Source organism: Lithobates pipiens, unplaced genomic scaffold (assembly GCF_037356315.1).
Source record: "Lithobates pipiens isolate NorthernLeopardFrog02 unplaced genomic scaffold, aLitPip1_a1.2 Scaffold_8, whole genome shotgun sequence".
NCBI classification, from domain to species: domain Eukaryota; kingdom Metazoa; phylum Chordata; class Amphibia; order Anura; family Ranidae; genus Lithobates; species Lithobates pipiens.
Genome location: NW_027507903.1, coordinates 63,275,708 through 63,294,038, shown reverse-complemented (window position 1 = coordinate 63,294,038; position 18,331 = coordinate 63,275,708). Strand labels below are relative to the sequence as shown.

Below are 18,331 nucleotides of genomic sequence, written 5' to 3'. Positions count from 1 at the left end.
TTTAGCAAAAAAAATCCAAAACCCAGTGGGGATTAACCACTTCAATACAGGGCACTTTCGCCCCCTTCCTTCCCAGCCCAATTTTCAGCTTTCATCGCTCTAGCGTTTTCAGTGACAATTGCGCGGTCATGCTGTACCCAAATTAAATTTTTATCATTTTGTTCGCACAAATAGAGATTTATTTTGGTGGTATTTATTCACGACCCTGTTTTTTATTTTTTTGCGATATAAGCGCAAAAAAGCGGAAATTTGGAAAAAAAACAATATTTTCTTTTTTCTATTTTAAAAGAAATCCAATAAAATCTAATTTTGTCATAAATTTAAGCCAAAATGTATTCTGCTACATGTTTTTGGTAAAAAAAATTCCGTTAAGTGTATAATAATTGGTTTGTGTGATCACGGACATATGTACGCAAATGATCATGTACAGATGTGTGCAGGTGATCACGTACATATGTGTGCACATAATCATTGGGACAAGTGATTTTAGTGGGACATATGTGAGGGACATGTTTTTATTATTAGGGACATGTGTTTTTATTTTTTGGGGACATGTATGTTTTGGGGACATGTGTGTTATGGGGACATATGTGGGGACTGTGTTTACACTGTGTGGTGTGTTGTGTGTTTACACTAGACTGAAGATCAGTGAGTAAAAAGCTGTAAAAAACAGCTCATACTCACTGATCATCAGCCGGCTGCAGAGATCTGCTCTCCTCTCCTCAGCGATGACTTCTGTGTGAGGAGAGGAGGAGCCGATTGCCTAGCAACCGGCTGTTTGTTTACATCACATGACGGCCGTGATTGGACACGGCCGTCATGTGATCAGGAGGGCCAATCACAGAGCCCTCCTGCCGATCTGAGATGCGCCGTGTCCCGGTGACACGGGCGCATCGGGATCGCGCCGATGCGCGGGCACGCGCGCGCGCGATCCCGCTCCTCCTGATGGACGTTCCTGAACGTCCTATCAGGAGTAGACGGCTCCCACCCGGCCGTATATGTGCATTGGCCGGGTGGGAAGTGGTTAAAAACCACCAAAAGAAAGCTCTATTTGTGAAAAAAAAAAAAGATAAAAATGTCATATGGGTACAGTGTTGCATGACCCCACAATTGTCATTCAAAATGTGACCGTGCTGAAAGTTGAAAATTGGCCTGGGCAGGAAGTGGGTGAAAGTGCCCAGGATTTAAGTGGTTTATAAAGGGTTGGGGACTTTCCTGCAGGTAGCTAATCCAAATGAATAGGCTGCTGTGCCCGCACAAACGCACTCACACAGACCTGCATTGATGTGATTCTGGACTTGTGGTAGCCTTTGGTGATGAGATCAGACGTGTTTGGGCTAGGATCAGATCCCACATGTGTGACCCCCGCCAGGAAGGTGTCACCTGTACAGTCCAATCATCTGTGATTCTGCACCTTCTAGCTGCTTGTATTTACTCCCCTGCTGCAGATGAGAGATTTCTGTCAGGATCACACAGATGGGTTCAGATCCCAATCCGAACATGCCCAAGAACTAGCCATGCACACTTCAATGAATGATCAATTGCTTTTCCTATCGATCTGTGCTGATAGGGATGATCAATTTTTAGTGTACAACCCATTGCAGTGAAAGTTACAATCATAAAATAATCAATCTTACCTCTGTTTCCACCTGGAATTTCAAAATCGAATCAATGGAATATATATTTGTATGAATGAGATCAATATTTTTCCACCCTGGCCAATCAACTCCTTTTGAATCAAATCTGATTTAACCACTTGCTTACTGGGCACTTAAACCCCCCCCCCCCCCCCCCCCCTCCTGCCCAGACCAATTTTCAGCTTTCAGCGCTGATGCACGTTGAATGACAATTGCGCGGCCATACAACACTGTACCCAAATGACATTTTTATAATTTTTTTCCCACAAATAGAGCTTTCTTTTGGTGGTATTTAATTACAGCTCGGAGTTTTATTTTTTTGCTAAACAAACAAAAAAAGATGAAAAATAAAAAATCATGTTTAATAGTTTGTTATAAAATTTTGCAAACAGGTCATTTTTCTCCTTCATTGAAATGCGTTGATGAGGCTGCACTGGTGGGCACTGATAGGCTGCACTGGTGGGCACCGATAGGCACAGATAAGGCAGTACTGATGGGCACAGATAAGGTGGCACTGATGGGCAAAGATGGGCACAGATAAGATGGCACTGATGGGTGGCACTAAGGGGCACTGATAGGTACCACTGATAAATGGGACTGCTGGGCTCTGATGGGCGGCACTGATGGGCACTGCTAGATGACACTGATGGGCACGGATATGTGGCACTGGGGTGCAGCACTGTTGTTGAGGCAGACTGTGGGCACTGATGGGTGGCACTGTGGGCACTGATAGGGGGCACTTTTTTATTATTTGGGTGGCACTGGCAGGGGGCAGGTGGACACTGCTAAGCTGGCCGTGATCGGGACTAATGTCCTGATCACGGCCGCCGGTGATCGACTTTTTTTTTCTCCTCGCGGAAACATAGCCAATTACCGGCTCTGTTGTCATCACATGATCAGATGTCATTGGCTGACAGCTGATCACGTGGTAAGGGGTCGGGATCGACCCCTTGCTCCGATCCGTGATCAGGCGAGTCTCATAGACTCGCTGATCACAGAGTGCGCCGCGTGCGCCCCTCAGGCCACTCGTGCACGGGACGACGTCAATAGACGTTGTCCCGGCAAAGCAGGTCCACGCTGTAGCCGTCATTCGGCTATAGCGCGGATCTCAATCGGTTAAATTGAATCTAGTGGTGTTCACACTCCCTTCAATTTTAATATCCAATCGATTTGATCAAAATGTTTGAATCCACAAACCATCAAATAGCCAAGACTTTCCTTTCTGAGCCATTTAGATTCACTTTAGATAAGATTCACTCAAATCCAATCAGCCAGGGCAGGGAATGATCAGTCATGTTACACCTATTCTGGGAAAAATGAGAATCACGTTTTTTTACTTAGAATAAAGATCACAATTCTCTCGGCGTAACATCATCTTTCACATTATGCGAAAAAACGTTACTTTTTTTTTTTTTTTTTTTTTATTCATTAAAGTGTATTTTTTTCCAAAACAATTGCATTTGAAAGACTGCTGCACAAATACAGTGCGACATAAAACATTGCAACAACCACCATGTTATTCTCTAGGGTCTCTGCTAAAAAAAATATATAATGTTTGGGGGTTCTAAGTAATTTTTTAGCAAAAAATTATGATTTTAACTTGAAACCAACAAGTGTCAGAAAAAGGTTTAGTCATTTTTAAAGGGGTTGTAACCCATATTTAAAAAAAAAAAAATAACAAACATGTCATACTTACCTCCACTGTGCAGTTTGTTTTGCACAGAGTGGCCCCAATCCACCTATTCTGGGGTCCCCCGGCGGCTCTGGTAGCTCCTCCCCACAACAGGTGTCCGCGTTGGAGAAGCACTCTCCCAAGTCCTGCTTCTGTGTGTAGTTACACAGAAAGCGGGACTCTGCCCCGGCGCCCGCATCATTGGATTTGCTTGATGGCAGCGTGAGCCAATGGCTGCGCTGCTATCAATCTATCCAATCAAGAGCCGAGGCAACAGGCAGAGAGGTAGAGCGTTTCTCCGTGGGAACGAATGGGCTCAGGTGAGTAAAACGGGGGTGCTGGGATGCATTAAAGTGAAAAAACACAAGGGTTTACAACCCCTTTGGTTAAACTTCCCTCATTTACAGACCAAAGTTCATTCCTTTGATCTAAAGAACAAAACTTACAATGTTTATAGTTGGATCCAGCTCTGAGGAATGTTATGAAACTTGGCAGACTACCTGATTTTTTGTTTTGTTTTGTTTTTTGACAGCTGACAGCTTCAGCAGAGAACTCTGCATAGAATTGGGAAAATGCTTTGTTAAGATTGCGAGGGGGGAAGAAACGCAATCTCGACTCTTAATAATTAATCGTGAAGCTCTAACCTATCGGCAGCACGTAGATGCTTTGCTCATGTCTACGATCATATTTTGATTGATTGTATTGTGGGATTACATGGTGGAAACAGAGATGTGATCGATAATTTACAATCGCAAGTTAGGCTTGTACCTTCGCAATTGATCAAAGTCGACTGCCCTGTGTGTGGCATATTAATCAAATGGGTTTTCAGCTATAGATCAGCTATTCCTATTGGAAAAGAAATTGATCATTTATTGAAGCGTTTATGGCCAACAATAGTCAATCAGAAGGGATGTTATGGCTATTTGATCATTTTCTGATTCAGTCATAAATCTGAGGTTGATTGTAGAGTCATATTTTCATGTTTATGGTGATCCTAAAATGAATCACACCAAGGAGTTCATGCTGGAAAACTGTAAAAAGCAAGAGATGTGATTCTTAAAGTGGAATTAAACTCTATTATTTTTTTATTACTAGGCCCCCTGCAGGTTTCTGCCATAGTGGACTAGTATACTCCGCATTGTAGCAGATTATGGCACACTTACCTGCAGAAGAAACCCTCCAGTGCTGCACTGTCAACACCCCAACAAGTCCATCTTCTGCCTGTCTTCCTTCTGGGTTTGTTCTGTTCAGCTGCTTGAATGGCCTGACCGCGACGATGTCACTCCCATCCATGCACACAGGAGTGACTTAATCACAGCACAGAGCATGCACCGCTCAGTGTACATTACACTGACAGGCAGGGGGAAGCATTTATGATAAAGAGATCAATAGGTTTATATAATAGAATTATTTAATTTTGCTTTAAAGGCAAACCTATGTTGTTGGGTTTTGGAAAAAGTGTAAGCCCTTGTACACACGGTCGGACATTCCGACAACCAAATCTTTTTGTCCGAAACTGTTGCATACACACAGTCGGACAAAGTTGTCAGAAAATCCGATCGTACTTAACGTAATGACGTTATTTCGTTAGGACGGGACTACATTCAGGCTAGTAGCCAATAGCTTTGGTCTAGGAATTTGATCTGAGCATGCGTGGCACTTTGTCCGATCGGAATTCTCTACACATGATCGGACAAAGTTGTTGGAAAATTTTATAGCCCAGCTGGAAAACTTGGTCCGTTAAATACTCCGACGGAAACAGTCCGATGGAGCCCACACACTGTCGGATTATCCGACAACACGGTCCTATCGGACATTGTCCATCGGAATGTCCGACCGTGTGTACAAGGGCTAACACAGCAGTGCCTGCTCATAGGGTATAGTGAATACATGTCATAGAATTTCAGAAAGTAAATGTGTGGGGATCTTCACAAGATCATTCAGAGTAATAGGAGTGAGCTAGAGATAATTGAAATACAATGTGGAAATTACTATATGATTTTACATTGTGAACATAGATACGCTTTAAATGTAAGCAGTATAATTACCTGAATGGGACCTATCAGCCTCTTATGATTAACTTGCTACAAGTTATTTTTTCTTTTCTTCTATTACTTTTAATATCCTTTAGGGGCAAGTAATGACACAATCGACGAAGGATTGCCAGAAGATCAGTTTCCTCTTGATGTAAAGTCTGTTGAGCAGCTCAGTGAAGGACTCCTAGCTCATTACTTACCCAATCTTCAGAACTCGAAGCTTGCCTTGCAGGAACTCACGTATGTAGAAAGCATGCAATGCTATTGGTAACAGAGGTCGCACTCATGTCCCCTTTTAGGCCTTTAAAACTCTAAACCCCCATACATACTATCAGTTTTTCCTTCAGGTTTACCAAAACCATGTAGTACAAGGGCCTGCCTGATTGCATGCAAATTGAAACTCCTAAGATTTGACCTCATATTATATGGTTTTGGTAAGTCTGAAGGAAAAACTCAGCAGAAAAACTGAATGGTGCGTCAAGCAGTACTAACAATTAGGACAGTATGCCCCTAGAGATGAATGCCCAGAATGCTAGCAGTCTGCGTTCCAGGCATAAATTCTGAAGCACGTAGGGGTGCACTACAAGTGCACTGAAAGTGCAGTCACTGTAGATCTGAGGGGAAGATCTGAAATGAGGGGAAGCTCTGCTGATCCAATCATATGCAAGCTAAAATTCTGTTTTTTATTTTCCCTGCATGTCCCTCTCAGATCTACAGCGACTGCACTTGAAAGTAGGGATGCACCGAAATTTCGGCCGCCGAAACATATCGGCCGAAAAATGCCCTTTTCGGCAATTTGCCGAAAGGAAAAAACGGGCGATAATTGAGCCGAAAATGGGGCGGGGCGGGGCTCCTGGTGCCGCCGCTCATGGGAGATCTATAACGCAGGAGAGCCGCCACCTGGCTCAGTAGAGCGCCGGGAACATCACAGCTTTAATTTCAATAGCTGTGTGTTCCCCCGTCTCGCGCCGTCGCATACAGCCCCTCCCCCTTGTCCGGGGAACTGTGATAGACAGATTATCCTTCCAGATTGAACCAGACGGTGGAGGCGGCTCTCCTCTCTCTTCGCTGCATCACTGGCTGCACGGGGGACAAACACACTGGCTGCACGGGGGACAAACACACTGGCTGCACGGGGGACAAACACACTGGCTGCACGGGGGACAAACACACTGGCTGCACGGGGGACAAACACACTGGCTGCACGGGGGACAAACACACTGGCTGCACGGGGGACAAACACACTGGCTGCACGGGGGACAAACACACTGGCTGCACAGGGGACAACACACTTATCTCTTTTATCATGCCGCCAGTCTCTGACCCTCTCCTGTACCATGCCGCCAGTCTCTGACCACCTCCTATACCATGTCGCCAGTCTCTGACCACCTCCTGTACCATGTCGCCAGTCTCTGACCACCTCCTGTACCATGTCGCCAGTCTCTGACCACCTCCTGTACCATGTCGCCAGTCTCTGACCACCTCCTGTACCATGTCGCCAGTCTCTGACCACCTCCTGTACCATGTCGCCAGTCTCTGACCACCTCCTGTACCATGTCGCCAGTCTCTGACCACCTCCTGTACCATGTCGCCAGTCTCTGACCACCTCCTGTACCATGTCCCCAGTCTCTGACCACCTCCTGTACCATGTCCCCAGTCTCTGACCACCTCCTGTACCATGTCCCCAGTCTCTGACCATCTCCTGTATAAAAATATTTTTTAAAAATGGTCATTTTCGGTATCGGTGCTGTTTCGGTATCGGTGCTGTTTCGGTATCGGTGCTGTTTCGGTTTTCGGCCTAGTGTATTTTTCATTTTCGGTATCGGTTTCAGCACCAAAAAACCCATTCGGTGCATCCCTACTTGAAAGTGCACGTGTAGTGCAAAGTGGATTTGTCTTTTGTAAATAACCACCATACTGCCCTAAACCTTAGTACCACTAAATGCACCATCTACCTGCAGCAGCTGTGAACCTTTCTTGGAGTTTGGTGCTTGGCGGATTCACCTGTACCTTCCACATCTAAAAGGACACAACATACAGGGATATGGGAAATCATTATAGACACTGATACACATACACATTCACAGGTTGAACTGGATGGACTATTGTCTTTTTTCAGCCTTACCGGCTATGATGAGCCGTGCACCAGGGCTAAATGGCTAGTGGGTATAAGACCTTAAAGTGGTTGTAAAGTCAGAAGTTTTTTTTTATCTTCATGCATTCTATGCATTAGGATAAAAAGCCTTCTGTGTGCAGCAGCCTCCCTAACACTTATCCGAGGTCCCTCTCTGTCCAGCGATGTCCATGAGTGTCTCAGGAGTCCGAGATTCCCCCCTTCTGATTGACTGAGACACAGCACTGTCAAAGTCAGCTAGCCAATCAGGGGAGAGAGGGGACGGGACCGGGCCAGGGCTCCATGTCTGAGCAAAGGAAGCTGTGACTTGGCTCAGGTGCCCCCACAACACCTGAAGTCATGAACAGAAGGTGGAAATAGAGAGCAGCAGGATCAATTAGATTTTTTTGCAGGAATAAAAAAATCTAATCTCACAGTGACTGAGTATGAACAGCAGGTAATACAGCTTTTAGTGATCCTTTTTATGATGTTGTTTTATTGACACTTTAAAGCGGAGTTCCAGTAATAAAAAAAAAAATCAAAATGAAAAGTCAGCAGCTACAAATATCGCAGCTGCTGACTTGTAACAATCGTACACTTACCTGTCCCAGGGTCCAGAGATGCGGGGGAAGCCCCGTACGTCTCCCCCCTCCTCTCTGCGGTGCCGGCATTGTCACTGTGGGAGCCTGGCCGTAGCTTCACAGCTGAGCACGCTCTGCGCATGTGTGAGCCGCGCTGTACGCTGTGACTGGCCGGGTAATCATCTGGGATCTGTAACGTGTCCCAGATTATTGCAGAGAATGAGGGGGAGAGGTGATCTTCCTTCTGGCGCGGCGGTGCCCCGGGAGGAAGTGGGAGCGGGAACTCTCTTAAGAGGGTTTCCACCCCCCAAAAAAATAGCATGCTAAATGTGCCATGTCGGGCGGGTCACCTGCCCTTAAAGTGGAATTCCATTTTTGGGTGGAGCGCCGCATTAAGTATTTATGTAAGAATATTAAGGATGAGAGCTGTTTAATGTGGCGGTAATAAAATATGCAGTGGTGATCATCACTCTCCCTTTGCACCCCCTGCAAAATTATTGGTTGTCCTGGAGTTCCCCTTTAATCTAATCTATTATTTTTCAGGAATTACCAGTTAGATATTTTAAAGATTGTACTGTGATTCAGAGTCCTATAATAAATCACCAAAATTACCAAAGAAGGGGGGTAACAGTAAAGTTTTGGTGTAGCAAAAGATCAGTTTAAACAAATATTTTGAATTTTAGTTCCCCAGAGAAGACTGCTTCATGAGCAGAGGGCATTTAGCCTCTGTTCATGGGACTTTGACGTTTAACGGTGGGCACTGGTTTACCATCTAGCAACAGCTGCTGCAGCTGGACAGGGCTGGATAGTGCACTTAGCTGTATGAATGTTTAGAGTGGTATGTGCCTGGGGTCAAATGGGCTGAACGTAAGAAGTCTGTGTTCTGAGCATTAGTCCCTGGGTGCATACTCCTACATTTGTACAGCTAGACTGCAAGCAGCGGGGCTGGACAGGACATCCACACCCATCACCTGTGGCTAAATGCCAGAGCCAAATGCACCAAGGCTATACTCATAGTGTGCTTGGGATCAAACTGTTCTTGAACTGTTCTTCCTTTTTTTTTAATTTTTTTTTTTTTAACAAGAAATTCCTGAACTGTTCTTGAACCTCTAATGACAATTGTTGAAACACAAGCCTGTTGTATTTAAAAGTCTGTGTATCATTCTCGGTACACAGAAAGGCTTCCTCTTGTACAGAACATTGGGATAATTCACAAAAAATTCAAAACAGATGGTATTTGACTTCTTACAGGTTATCAAAAATATACTCCTCCGCTTCCCCGATATGTTGGAGGTGCAATGCACAAATAGGAACTCTACACCACACCTTATGGAGCAGTAAACATGTACACAGCTTCTGGCAGGCTATCTCCACATTCATAGCTGAACTTACTGGTAACCTAATTGAGCTCACTCCTGCTATGGCCCTACTAGAAATAAATCTTGACACCCTCTAATATATAGGACAATAGTAGCCCATATACTCATAGCAGCAAGAATTACAATATCCAGTATGTGGATATCTACTGACGTTCCAAACTTATCAAATATTATTCGATTGAATATTCAAGCTGATTGAACAATACGAGCTGATGTTAGCATACACAAAATATTCTACAAATAGTTATTAAAAAAAGTGGCAAGCTTGGATGAACCACCATAGAGCTTCCAATTATCTAACTGACCGTCCAATTAAAGTTAAGGTGTAAATTATCTCTTCCATATTGAACGTATCGGCTTGATAACCGGTCTTTGCTTACAGTTTGAACCCAATTGGGGTAAGCGAGGCCAAGATATATTAAAGTGGAGTTCTGCCAAAAAAAAATAAAAAAGTCAGCGGCTACAAATACTGCAGCTACTGACTTTTAATCGGACACTTACCTGTACCAGGGTCCAGCGATGTGGGGAAGCGAAGCCCCGCTCCTCTCCCCCCTCCTCTCTGCAGTGCCGGCATCATCACTGTGGGTGCCTGGCTGTGGCGTCACAGCCAGGCAGGTACTGCACATGCGTGAGCCGCGTCGGGACTGGCTGGGCAATCATCTGGGACCTGAGTCGTGTCCCAGATTTTTGCCGAGAGGGAGGGGGGAGAGGTCAACTTCCGGCGCTGCAGTGCCCCAGAAGGAAGTGGGAGCTGGAACCCTCTAAAAAGGGTTTCCCCCCCCCCCCAAAAAAAACATGGCATGTCAGGGGGGTCACCTTCCCTTAAAGTGGAAGTTCCATTTTAAGCTTGATATCTTGATATCTTATTACATTTGAATGTACGTACTTTGTAGCGTATACTCATAAGAAACCTCATTAGTGAATGTTTTATTGTCATGAACATATGCTCTTGGTACTGAAGAAATAAATTAAAAAAATTAAAAGGGGTGAAAAAAAAAAAGTTTGTGTATCGTTACCTAAACCAGGCTGTCTAGGGTTATTCGTATCAGTGAATAAACCCAAAAGCAAACTTTTTTTTTTTTTTTTTTTTTTTTTAATTGCAGCTTACAAATTCTTGTTTGTGATTTCTTATTATAGAACATTGAATCACAATGGATTTAATTTTGAAGTGAAAACAGATCTTTGCAAAGTGATTTAAAATAATTACAATAGAAAAATATGAAATAACTGATTGCATAAATATACACCCCTTTTATATATGACGCATCTAAAGCCTCGTACACACGGTACGATTGTTGGCCAACCGAGCATCTGATTTTTGTCAAAAGGGCGTGTGCCAGGAACTTGTCTTGCATACTAATGGTACACAATTGTTGTGCCACAAACACAAATGTAGTGACGTACTATGAGGAATTTCAGCTCTTGAGCGCCACCCTTTGGGCCCCTTCTGCTAATTTCATGTTTGGTGAGCATTGATTCCGAGCATGCCTGTTTGTACTTTCAACTTTTGTGTGACGGACTTGTGTACTACGAAAATCTGACATCAAAACATTGTCTGACGAAAATTTATTAGCCTGCCATCCAACATTTGTTGGCCGAAAGTTTGACAACAATTGTTAGAAGGAGCGTACTAATGGTCAGATTTTAGGACAACAGTCTGTCAACAGACAATGCCCTGTCAACATTCGTACCGTGTGTAGGAGGCTTTAGAGCAGTGATTCTCAACCAGGGTTCCCCCAGAGGTTGCTAGGGGTTCCTTCAGCACTGGGCAATTACTGCCTCTCCGATAAGTTCCCTCTGACACCATTGATCTTTTTAGATATCTGTAAGGAGGTAATTATTCTAAATGACCACAAGTGTAAGGACCAATCTTCCCACTGACCATCACATTAATGTATCATGAGTTGTAGATTTCTAATTTTTAACAAGGGTTCCCTGAGCCTGGAGAACTATTTCAAGAGTTCCTCTGTGTTTGAAAAGGTTGATAAAGGCTGCTTTAGACACTGGCACAACCAACCACGTCATTTGTTAAATGAAGATCTCCTGTATGTAGTTAAGTGATTTCAAGTGATCGTAGTATAAATACTGTGTACTATATTACTACTACTTGAGTTATCATAAATTAGGTGTTTTATATTTGCTAATGCATTGAAGGAAAATTAAGTTTTGAACATTTTCTGTATTTCTATATTTTCTTCTAGGCAGAATCAAGTGGTATTACTGGACACTCTAGATCAGGAAATCTCCAAATTCAAAGAGTGCAATTCAATTCTGGACATCAATGCCCTGGTGAGTTCTATGTAAATGCCTCTTTTGTTTATTTGAACCCAAACTCCATGCAACATATATATTTTTTATTTTTTTTTTTTAAATAAAATGGCTCCCCCAGTAGTGATAAGTTTGCTCATGTTCGGATCCTAATTCAAACCCACCAGAGCGAGTCCGCCAGGAAGCTTTCATAGTACTGAGCCAATGATCTGTGGCCAGGTCATTCCCCACCCTGCAAGCAAATGTATACAGTAGGTGTGTATCCTCTTGAACCCCAGAAGATTTACCCCCCTTAATGACCAGGCCATTTTTTGCGATCCGACACTGTGTTACTTTGAAAATCGGATGGCCTCACACCACAAAAAGAAAAATGTATATAAAAATTCATAATTATACGAAGTGTACCATCATCCAAAATGTATGAGATAAACAATGGGAACTCTGGTCCCCAAACAGAGACACCAAAGAAAAAAAGGGGGGAGCTGACGGACTATTGCGGTGCACAACAAAAAATACAAATATAAAAACACTTTTATATATATATAAAGAATATTGGATACATTTATTGAATTGTAAAACAAAGAACAATATGAACAATCAATAGCTAATAGAAGCAGTAGTGTATTTCGACTCGTTTTTGCTTTTCAGCTTTTTCAGGAAATACAGACATCTAGTAAATATAAAATAAATATATTAAAATATAGTAATATATATATATATATATATATATATATATATATATATATATATATATATATATATATATATATATATATATATATATATATATATTATGTGTGTGTGTGAAAGGATAAAATAGGGGGAAAAACTACAATTATTTTGACATTACAAATAAAGAAGACATCAGGGTCTTACCCTAGGGCTTCAGCTATTGAGGTTGCTCAAGCACCGAGAGGGGTCTCCACCGGCGACTGGGGGGCGATATTTACCCCAAAACAGGTCCGCATCTGTATAAAATTGTAGGAACTTAATATAGAGTACCGCTGTCCACGGCAATCAAAAAACTGTCAAGAGTGGGGTGTAAGTGCCACCAGGGTCAAAAATTGACCAATGGAAGTGAAAAGTTGAACAAGTAAAGAAGGTGAAGTACACCGTGACAAAGTGAAGTACAAAAAGTGAAAACCCCGAGGGGTGTGAAAAGCTATGGGGATCGTGCAAAACATGCAGAAACAACCAAAAGTAAAAGTGAAGTGAGTTGTGAAAGCCTGAGAAAGTGACAGTGAAAACAAATTAGTGATGTGGATGTAAAGAACCTACAACCTCATTAACCACCGAGAAAAGGCAGTTTGTATAATTACCCTGTCCCACTAGAAATAGTAATGGGACCCGGAGACAGGCTGTACACCAACCCCACAACCAGTGGGTATGGTCTCAGCCATGGCAGCCTCGCTGATATATGGGGTAAACAGGTATCCGTCAAGAAATCAAACTGCTATACAGCAATAGGGCAACCTAGGTAATTATGAATAAGGGTAACCATGAGTAGGGCTATAACAAAGATAAGTGACCACAGATCAAGTGGTCATAAGGCTCAAGACAAAGCAAACTCACTTACGTGTCTATGCGGGCATACCGGTAATGCTCCGGGTCCAGACAGCCTGTCAGAATGGCGGAGATTGCCACCATAAATACCGCCCAATCCTGTTCAAGACCCAGGAGGTCGGCCACTGCGCGTGCGCGACGTCATTGCGCATGCCCTACCACGGTTGCTCGATGCGCTGCACACATGCGCAATGTGTCATGTCACTCTGCCTGTAGAGCCCCTGACCCCGTGACTCTGTGCATCGGCGACCCGACTCCAGGGTCTTGAACGGGGTTGGGCGGTATTTATGGTGGCAATCTCCATACTGTATACTGAGTTACCTGCCTGTCCATACTGTATACTGATCTGCACACGCACAACTTGGTGTAGAATTTTGGCAATCCTAAGCTGACTACACGCCCTTGGATGTGCAGAAGTGATATCATCTCGGCCCTGGCCAATGAAAACAGCCGGTGATCGATACCCGGAAGCCGCAGGGCTGAAAGATATTGCAGGGCATCACAGCGCTGGAGAGAAGGTGAAAACTGTTCTGGTCCATAGGGGTTGTACAGGGGTGACAGGGAAAGTGGTTAGATGAGCAATATAACTTCTAAGGCCGCGTACACACGCGGGGACTGTTCGCCCAACTTTGTCCGTCAAACAGTTTCGGCAAACAGTCCGCTCAAAATTAGCATGGACGGACATGGCCACACACGACGAACGAACAGTTTGCTGAAACCGTGCGCGATGACGTGAACGGCACGTACGACGGGACGAAAAATACGACGTCCTATACACTGCATTATAACTTTCGGCGTGTAAATCCTTTCTGAGCATGCGCGGAACTTAGTTTGACGAACAAGCCTACACACGAGGGGACTGTTCGCTGAAACAAAGTTTCAGCGGACAGTTTTTCGGAATTTCCGAAAAACCTTGTTCAGCAGACTGTTCGCTGAAACTGTCCGCTGAAAGCCCACACACGGGCGGACTGTCCCCCGAAACACTGTTCAGCGGACAAAGTTGGGCGAACAGTCCCCGCGTGTGTACGCGGCCTAAGTGTTTTTTAACCCACAGTTGTTACTTTTTTATGCGTGTGCATGATTGCACTTTATAGTGGAGATCCAAGAAGTATTTCTAAACCCGAGTACAGCAGAAATGTTATTATTAGATTTTTCTTGTTAACATGGCAAAATTCGGCTGCTTTGAATTCCCAAACTGCATGTCTATTTGTACTTGTCGCCCAACATATTATTACATTTTTAATCATTTACCATTCCAGTGATATTCCATCTCCTTCATTTGACCATTATTGTAAACTTTATGGCTATCCGCAAAAGATTTACCTTCAGTTTTAGTGTGTGTGTGTGTATATATATATATATATATATATATATATATATGAGAGGAGAGAACAGAATTGGGACTTTAAATGAAGCACACATCAGTAAGAGAATAAGTCAAGTGACTGCAATGAATATTTATTTTGTATAGTCCATGATAACAGGGCTCGACAAAACCCGGGCGCCAGATCGCATTTGCGACTAGAATTAGCGAACTGGCGCCTGGGGCAGCACAGCTGGGGGGATTGCTGTCTCTGCGGACCCCCCCGGCGCGATCGCGTCGGGCCGCGCCGCCGGCGGCCGGTAATTTAGCCCCCGGCTTTGAGGCCTTCTACGATCCTATGGTTCCTTCTGTAATCTGGCGCCCTCTTGTGGTGGCCGTTGGAATTACAACCAGCAATGCTAATGGATGCAATGCTAATTAATTTTCTCTGCCTGCCAGCCTATCTTCCTTCCCTTTACTCAGAACCCCTAAAAATTATATATATATTTTATTCTAACACCCTAAAGAATAAAATGGTGGTCGTTGCAATACTGTCTGTCACACCGTATTTGCACAGCGGACTTACAAGCGCACTTTTTTGGGGAAAATGTATTTAATAAAAAAAAAAAAAAATAAGACAACAGTAAAGTTAGCCCAATTTTTTTTAATATTGTGAAAGATAATGTTGTGTCGAGTAAATCGATACCAAACATGTCATGCTTCAAAATTGCGCCCGCTCATGGAATGGCGACAAACTTTTACCCTTTAAAATCTCCATAGGCGACATTTAAAAAATTCTACAGGTTGCACTTTTTAAGTTACAGAGGAGGTCTGGGGCTAGAATTATTGCTCTCTCGATCGCAGCGATACCTCACATGTGTGATTTGAACACCGCTTTCATATATGCGTTCGCTTCTGCACGCAAGCTTGGCGGGACAGGGCGCGTTTAAAATATTTTTTTTTTTATTTTAACTTTTATTTTTATTTTTTTCACTGTTCTTTAAAAAAAAAAAAAAAAAGTGTGTCACTTTTATTCCTATTACAAGGAATGTAAAAATCCCTTGTAATAGAAAAAAGCATGACAGGTCCTCTTGTATATGAGATCTGGGGTCAGAGAGACCTCACATCTCATATTTACACTAAAATGCAATTTAAAAAAAATTTGTCATTTGAAAAAAATAAATAAAATGTCCCTCTAAGAGCTATGGGCAATGACTTGGAGACAGGTGGGGGGCGGCACTATCTTCCCCTCACTCGTCTCCATGTCAGGCCAGGGACAGGTCCAGATCGCCGTCACGGACCTGGCTCCTAACTTTTTTAGCTGGCTCCTAGATTCCAAGCAAATTTGTCAACCCCTGCATGATAAGTCATACAAACATTTTGGGCATCAACCTCTAAAATGCTCTGGGCATACAGCCTCCATACAATGAGTCATGGACTAATAATTCACAATAATTTACAATCCAAAAAGCATTCTCATAAAACACAAAAAAGAACAGTATGCATGTATGTACATTATTTTGCTGTGGTTGAACCCAAAATGGCCAAGATAACCATGGTAACTGAATAATAAATAAATCAATTAAAAATGCCTGAATAATAATTAATGAATCAAAAAAGATCATATGAATCTTGATTTTCCATGATTGGGGTAGATGATAATAGCTAAAAGCTCTACACCTTTCGCGGTATTCCAACCGCTCATCAGGAGCATACATCATGGCATAATTCTACAGAATGTATGAAAAGAAAAAAATGTATTTAATATTTAAATTAGGTAAAAATTAGCAAAATAATTTAATAATTATAATTAATTTGAAGGCTAGGCGTCCAACTCACGTCTGCATCAGCGGGCCAGTAAAACGGCATCAGGGTCCGCAGAAAGAGCCGCAGTGCATAGCTGCCAGGCACCGGGGCAGCCTGCAGAACAGGTAACCACCAAAATGGGCACTCCCAGGGTGGGTAGAGGGTGCAGGGTCTGTGGAATGAATGAAGATATCTATGTGAAAGATATATGAGAAACAGACCACATATGGATCTGTATATGTGTGTTGTGTAAGATATATGTGTTGGAAATAAATGTGGTGAAGTGACAAAGGGGCAAAAAGGAAAACCGTAATAAAACTATCAAACTAACAAAGAATAAAGACCACCATAACAAAAGAAAAAAAGGGGGGAAAACAGAATGGGGAGTGAGAGCTTAGGGGGAACCTAATGTGATAGGGTAAGGGAAGTTTGTGTGAAAATTTTATATGTGAATGTGCTGGGAAGGGGTAGGAAAGGTGTATAGCCCAACCACAGCAAAATAATGTACATACATGCATACTGTTCTTTTTTGTGTTTTATGAGAATGCTTTTTGGATTGTAAATTATTGTGAATTATTAGTCCATGACTCATTGTATGGAGGCTGTATGCCCAGAGCATTTTAGAGGTTCATGCCCAAAATGTTTGTATGACTTATCATGGACTATACAAAATAAATATTCATTGCAGTCACTTGACTTATTCTCTTACTGATGTGTGCTTCATTTAAAGTCCCAATTCTGTTCTCTCCTCTCATATAACATTGATAGGGATGGAGGCAGGCACTCCTTTAGTGCCAGCCTCATTTAAAGTCCCAAAAATCCTCCTTCTATCTGTGTGTGTGTATATATGTGTATATATGTGTGTGTGTGTGTGTGTGTGTGTATAATATATATATATATATATATATATATATATATATATATATTATATTATATTATTTATTTTCAAAGATACCTGCACTCCTTTTCATGTCTTTAGAAAATGATCAATGGCAACTAATTTTTTTTTTTTTTTTTTTTTATTGTTACATGTCTTTTTATTGTAGTTTTCAGAAGCCAAGTATTATCATAACAAGTTAGTGAATATCAGAAAGGAAATGTTGCTACTTCATGAAAAGACATCAAAATTAAAGGTGAGGGTTTTTTTTTTGTTTTTTGTTTGCTGTGCATCCCCCCCCCCCCCCCCACAGTTATTGCCTTTTTTTTATATCACTTTCTCCTCGCTTGTAGATTGTAATATTTCACAAGCGGGGCCCTCCTATCCCTCTTGTATTGAATTGTATTGTAGCTGTAATGTTTCTCTCCCTTTACCCCTTGTAAAGTGCTGCATAAACTGTTGGCACTCTATGAATCCTGTATAATGATAATAATAATTTTATCTTAAAGTGGAGTTCCAGACTAAAATGAAAGTAGCTCTAGGATAATCGAGCGCACTCCCAACCCCCCCCCCCCCTTTTGTTTTTGGATATGCTTTTTTTTATTTATTTTTTTTTTTTTTTTTATTTCTCCATCTGGTTTTTCATCCTACCTCATCCCAGCAAGGTAGGTCATCTCTGCATTTGCATCGGCCCTCCCCTCCCACTGTCTTCTGGGACCTTTCTGTGTCCCAGAAGATTACGGGCCATTCAGAAAGTGCAACATGACTCGTGCATGCGCAGTAGGAAGCTTTAAAGCCTGAAGGCTTCACTGGTGGGGTTTCCATTAGTTGCAGTGACGGTGGACGGATAGGCTTCAGGCGGGCCAAAATTGCCAGATCCCTGGACAGGTAAGTGTCTTTATATTAAAAGTCAGCAGCTACAAATAATGTTTTATTATTTTTTATTTTTTTCAGTGTGTATTTGATTTAAATCATAATTTTTAAGACCAACTGTCATCTCTGTCCTGCAACGACATCTCTTCTGACCCGCTGTTGACTCGCCAACAGTCCTGTTCTATTTAATGGGACGGCTGGTGATGCGGCAGTGACACAACAA

General features: G+C 42.6%; 1 protein-coding gene across 2 annotated transcripts in view; it reads left to right on the top strand.

Moving 5' to 3' along the window:
* Nucleotides 1-18,331, top strand: part of BLOC1S6 (biogenesis of lysosomal organelles complex 1 subunit 6) — a 33,740-nt gene that overhangs the window by 2,669 nt on the left and 12,740 nt on the right. The window contains exons 2-4 of one of the 2 annotated variants that reach the window (XM_077474088.1): nucleotides 5,441-5,585; nucleotides 11,620-11,707; nucleotides 17,405-17,491. In XM_077474088.1, the coding sequence (XP_077330214.1) occupies nucleotides 5,441-5,585; nucleotides 11,620-11,707; nucleotides 17,405-17,491 (320 nt within the window). The remainder of the gene's footprint in view (nucleotides 1-5,440; nucleotides 5,586-11,619; nucleotides 11,708-17,404; nucleotides 17,492-18,331) is intronic. The other variant, XM_077474089.1, reaches the window with a different exon arrangement.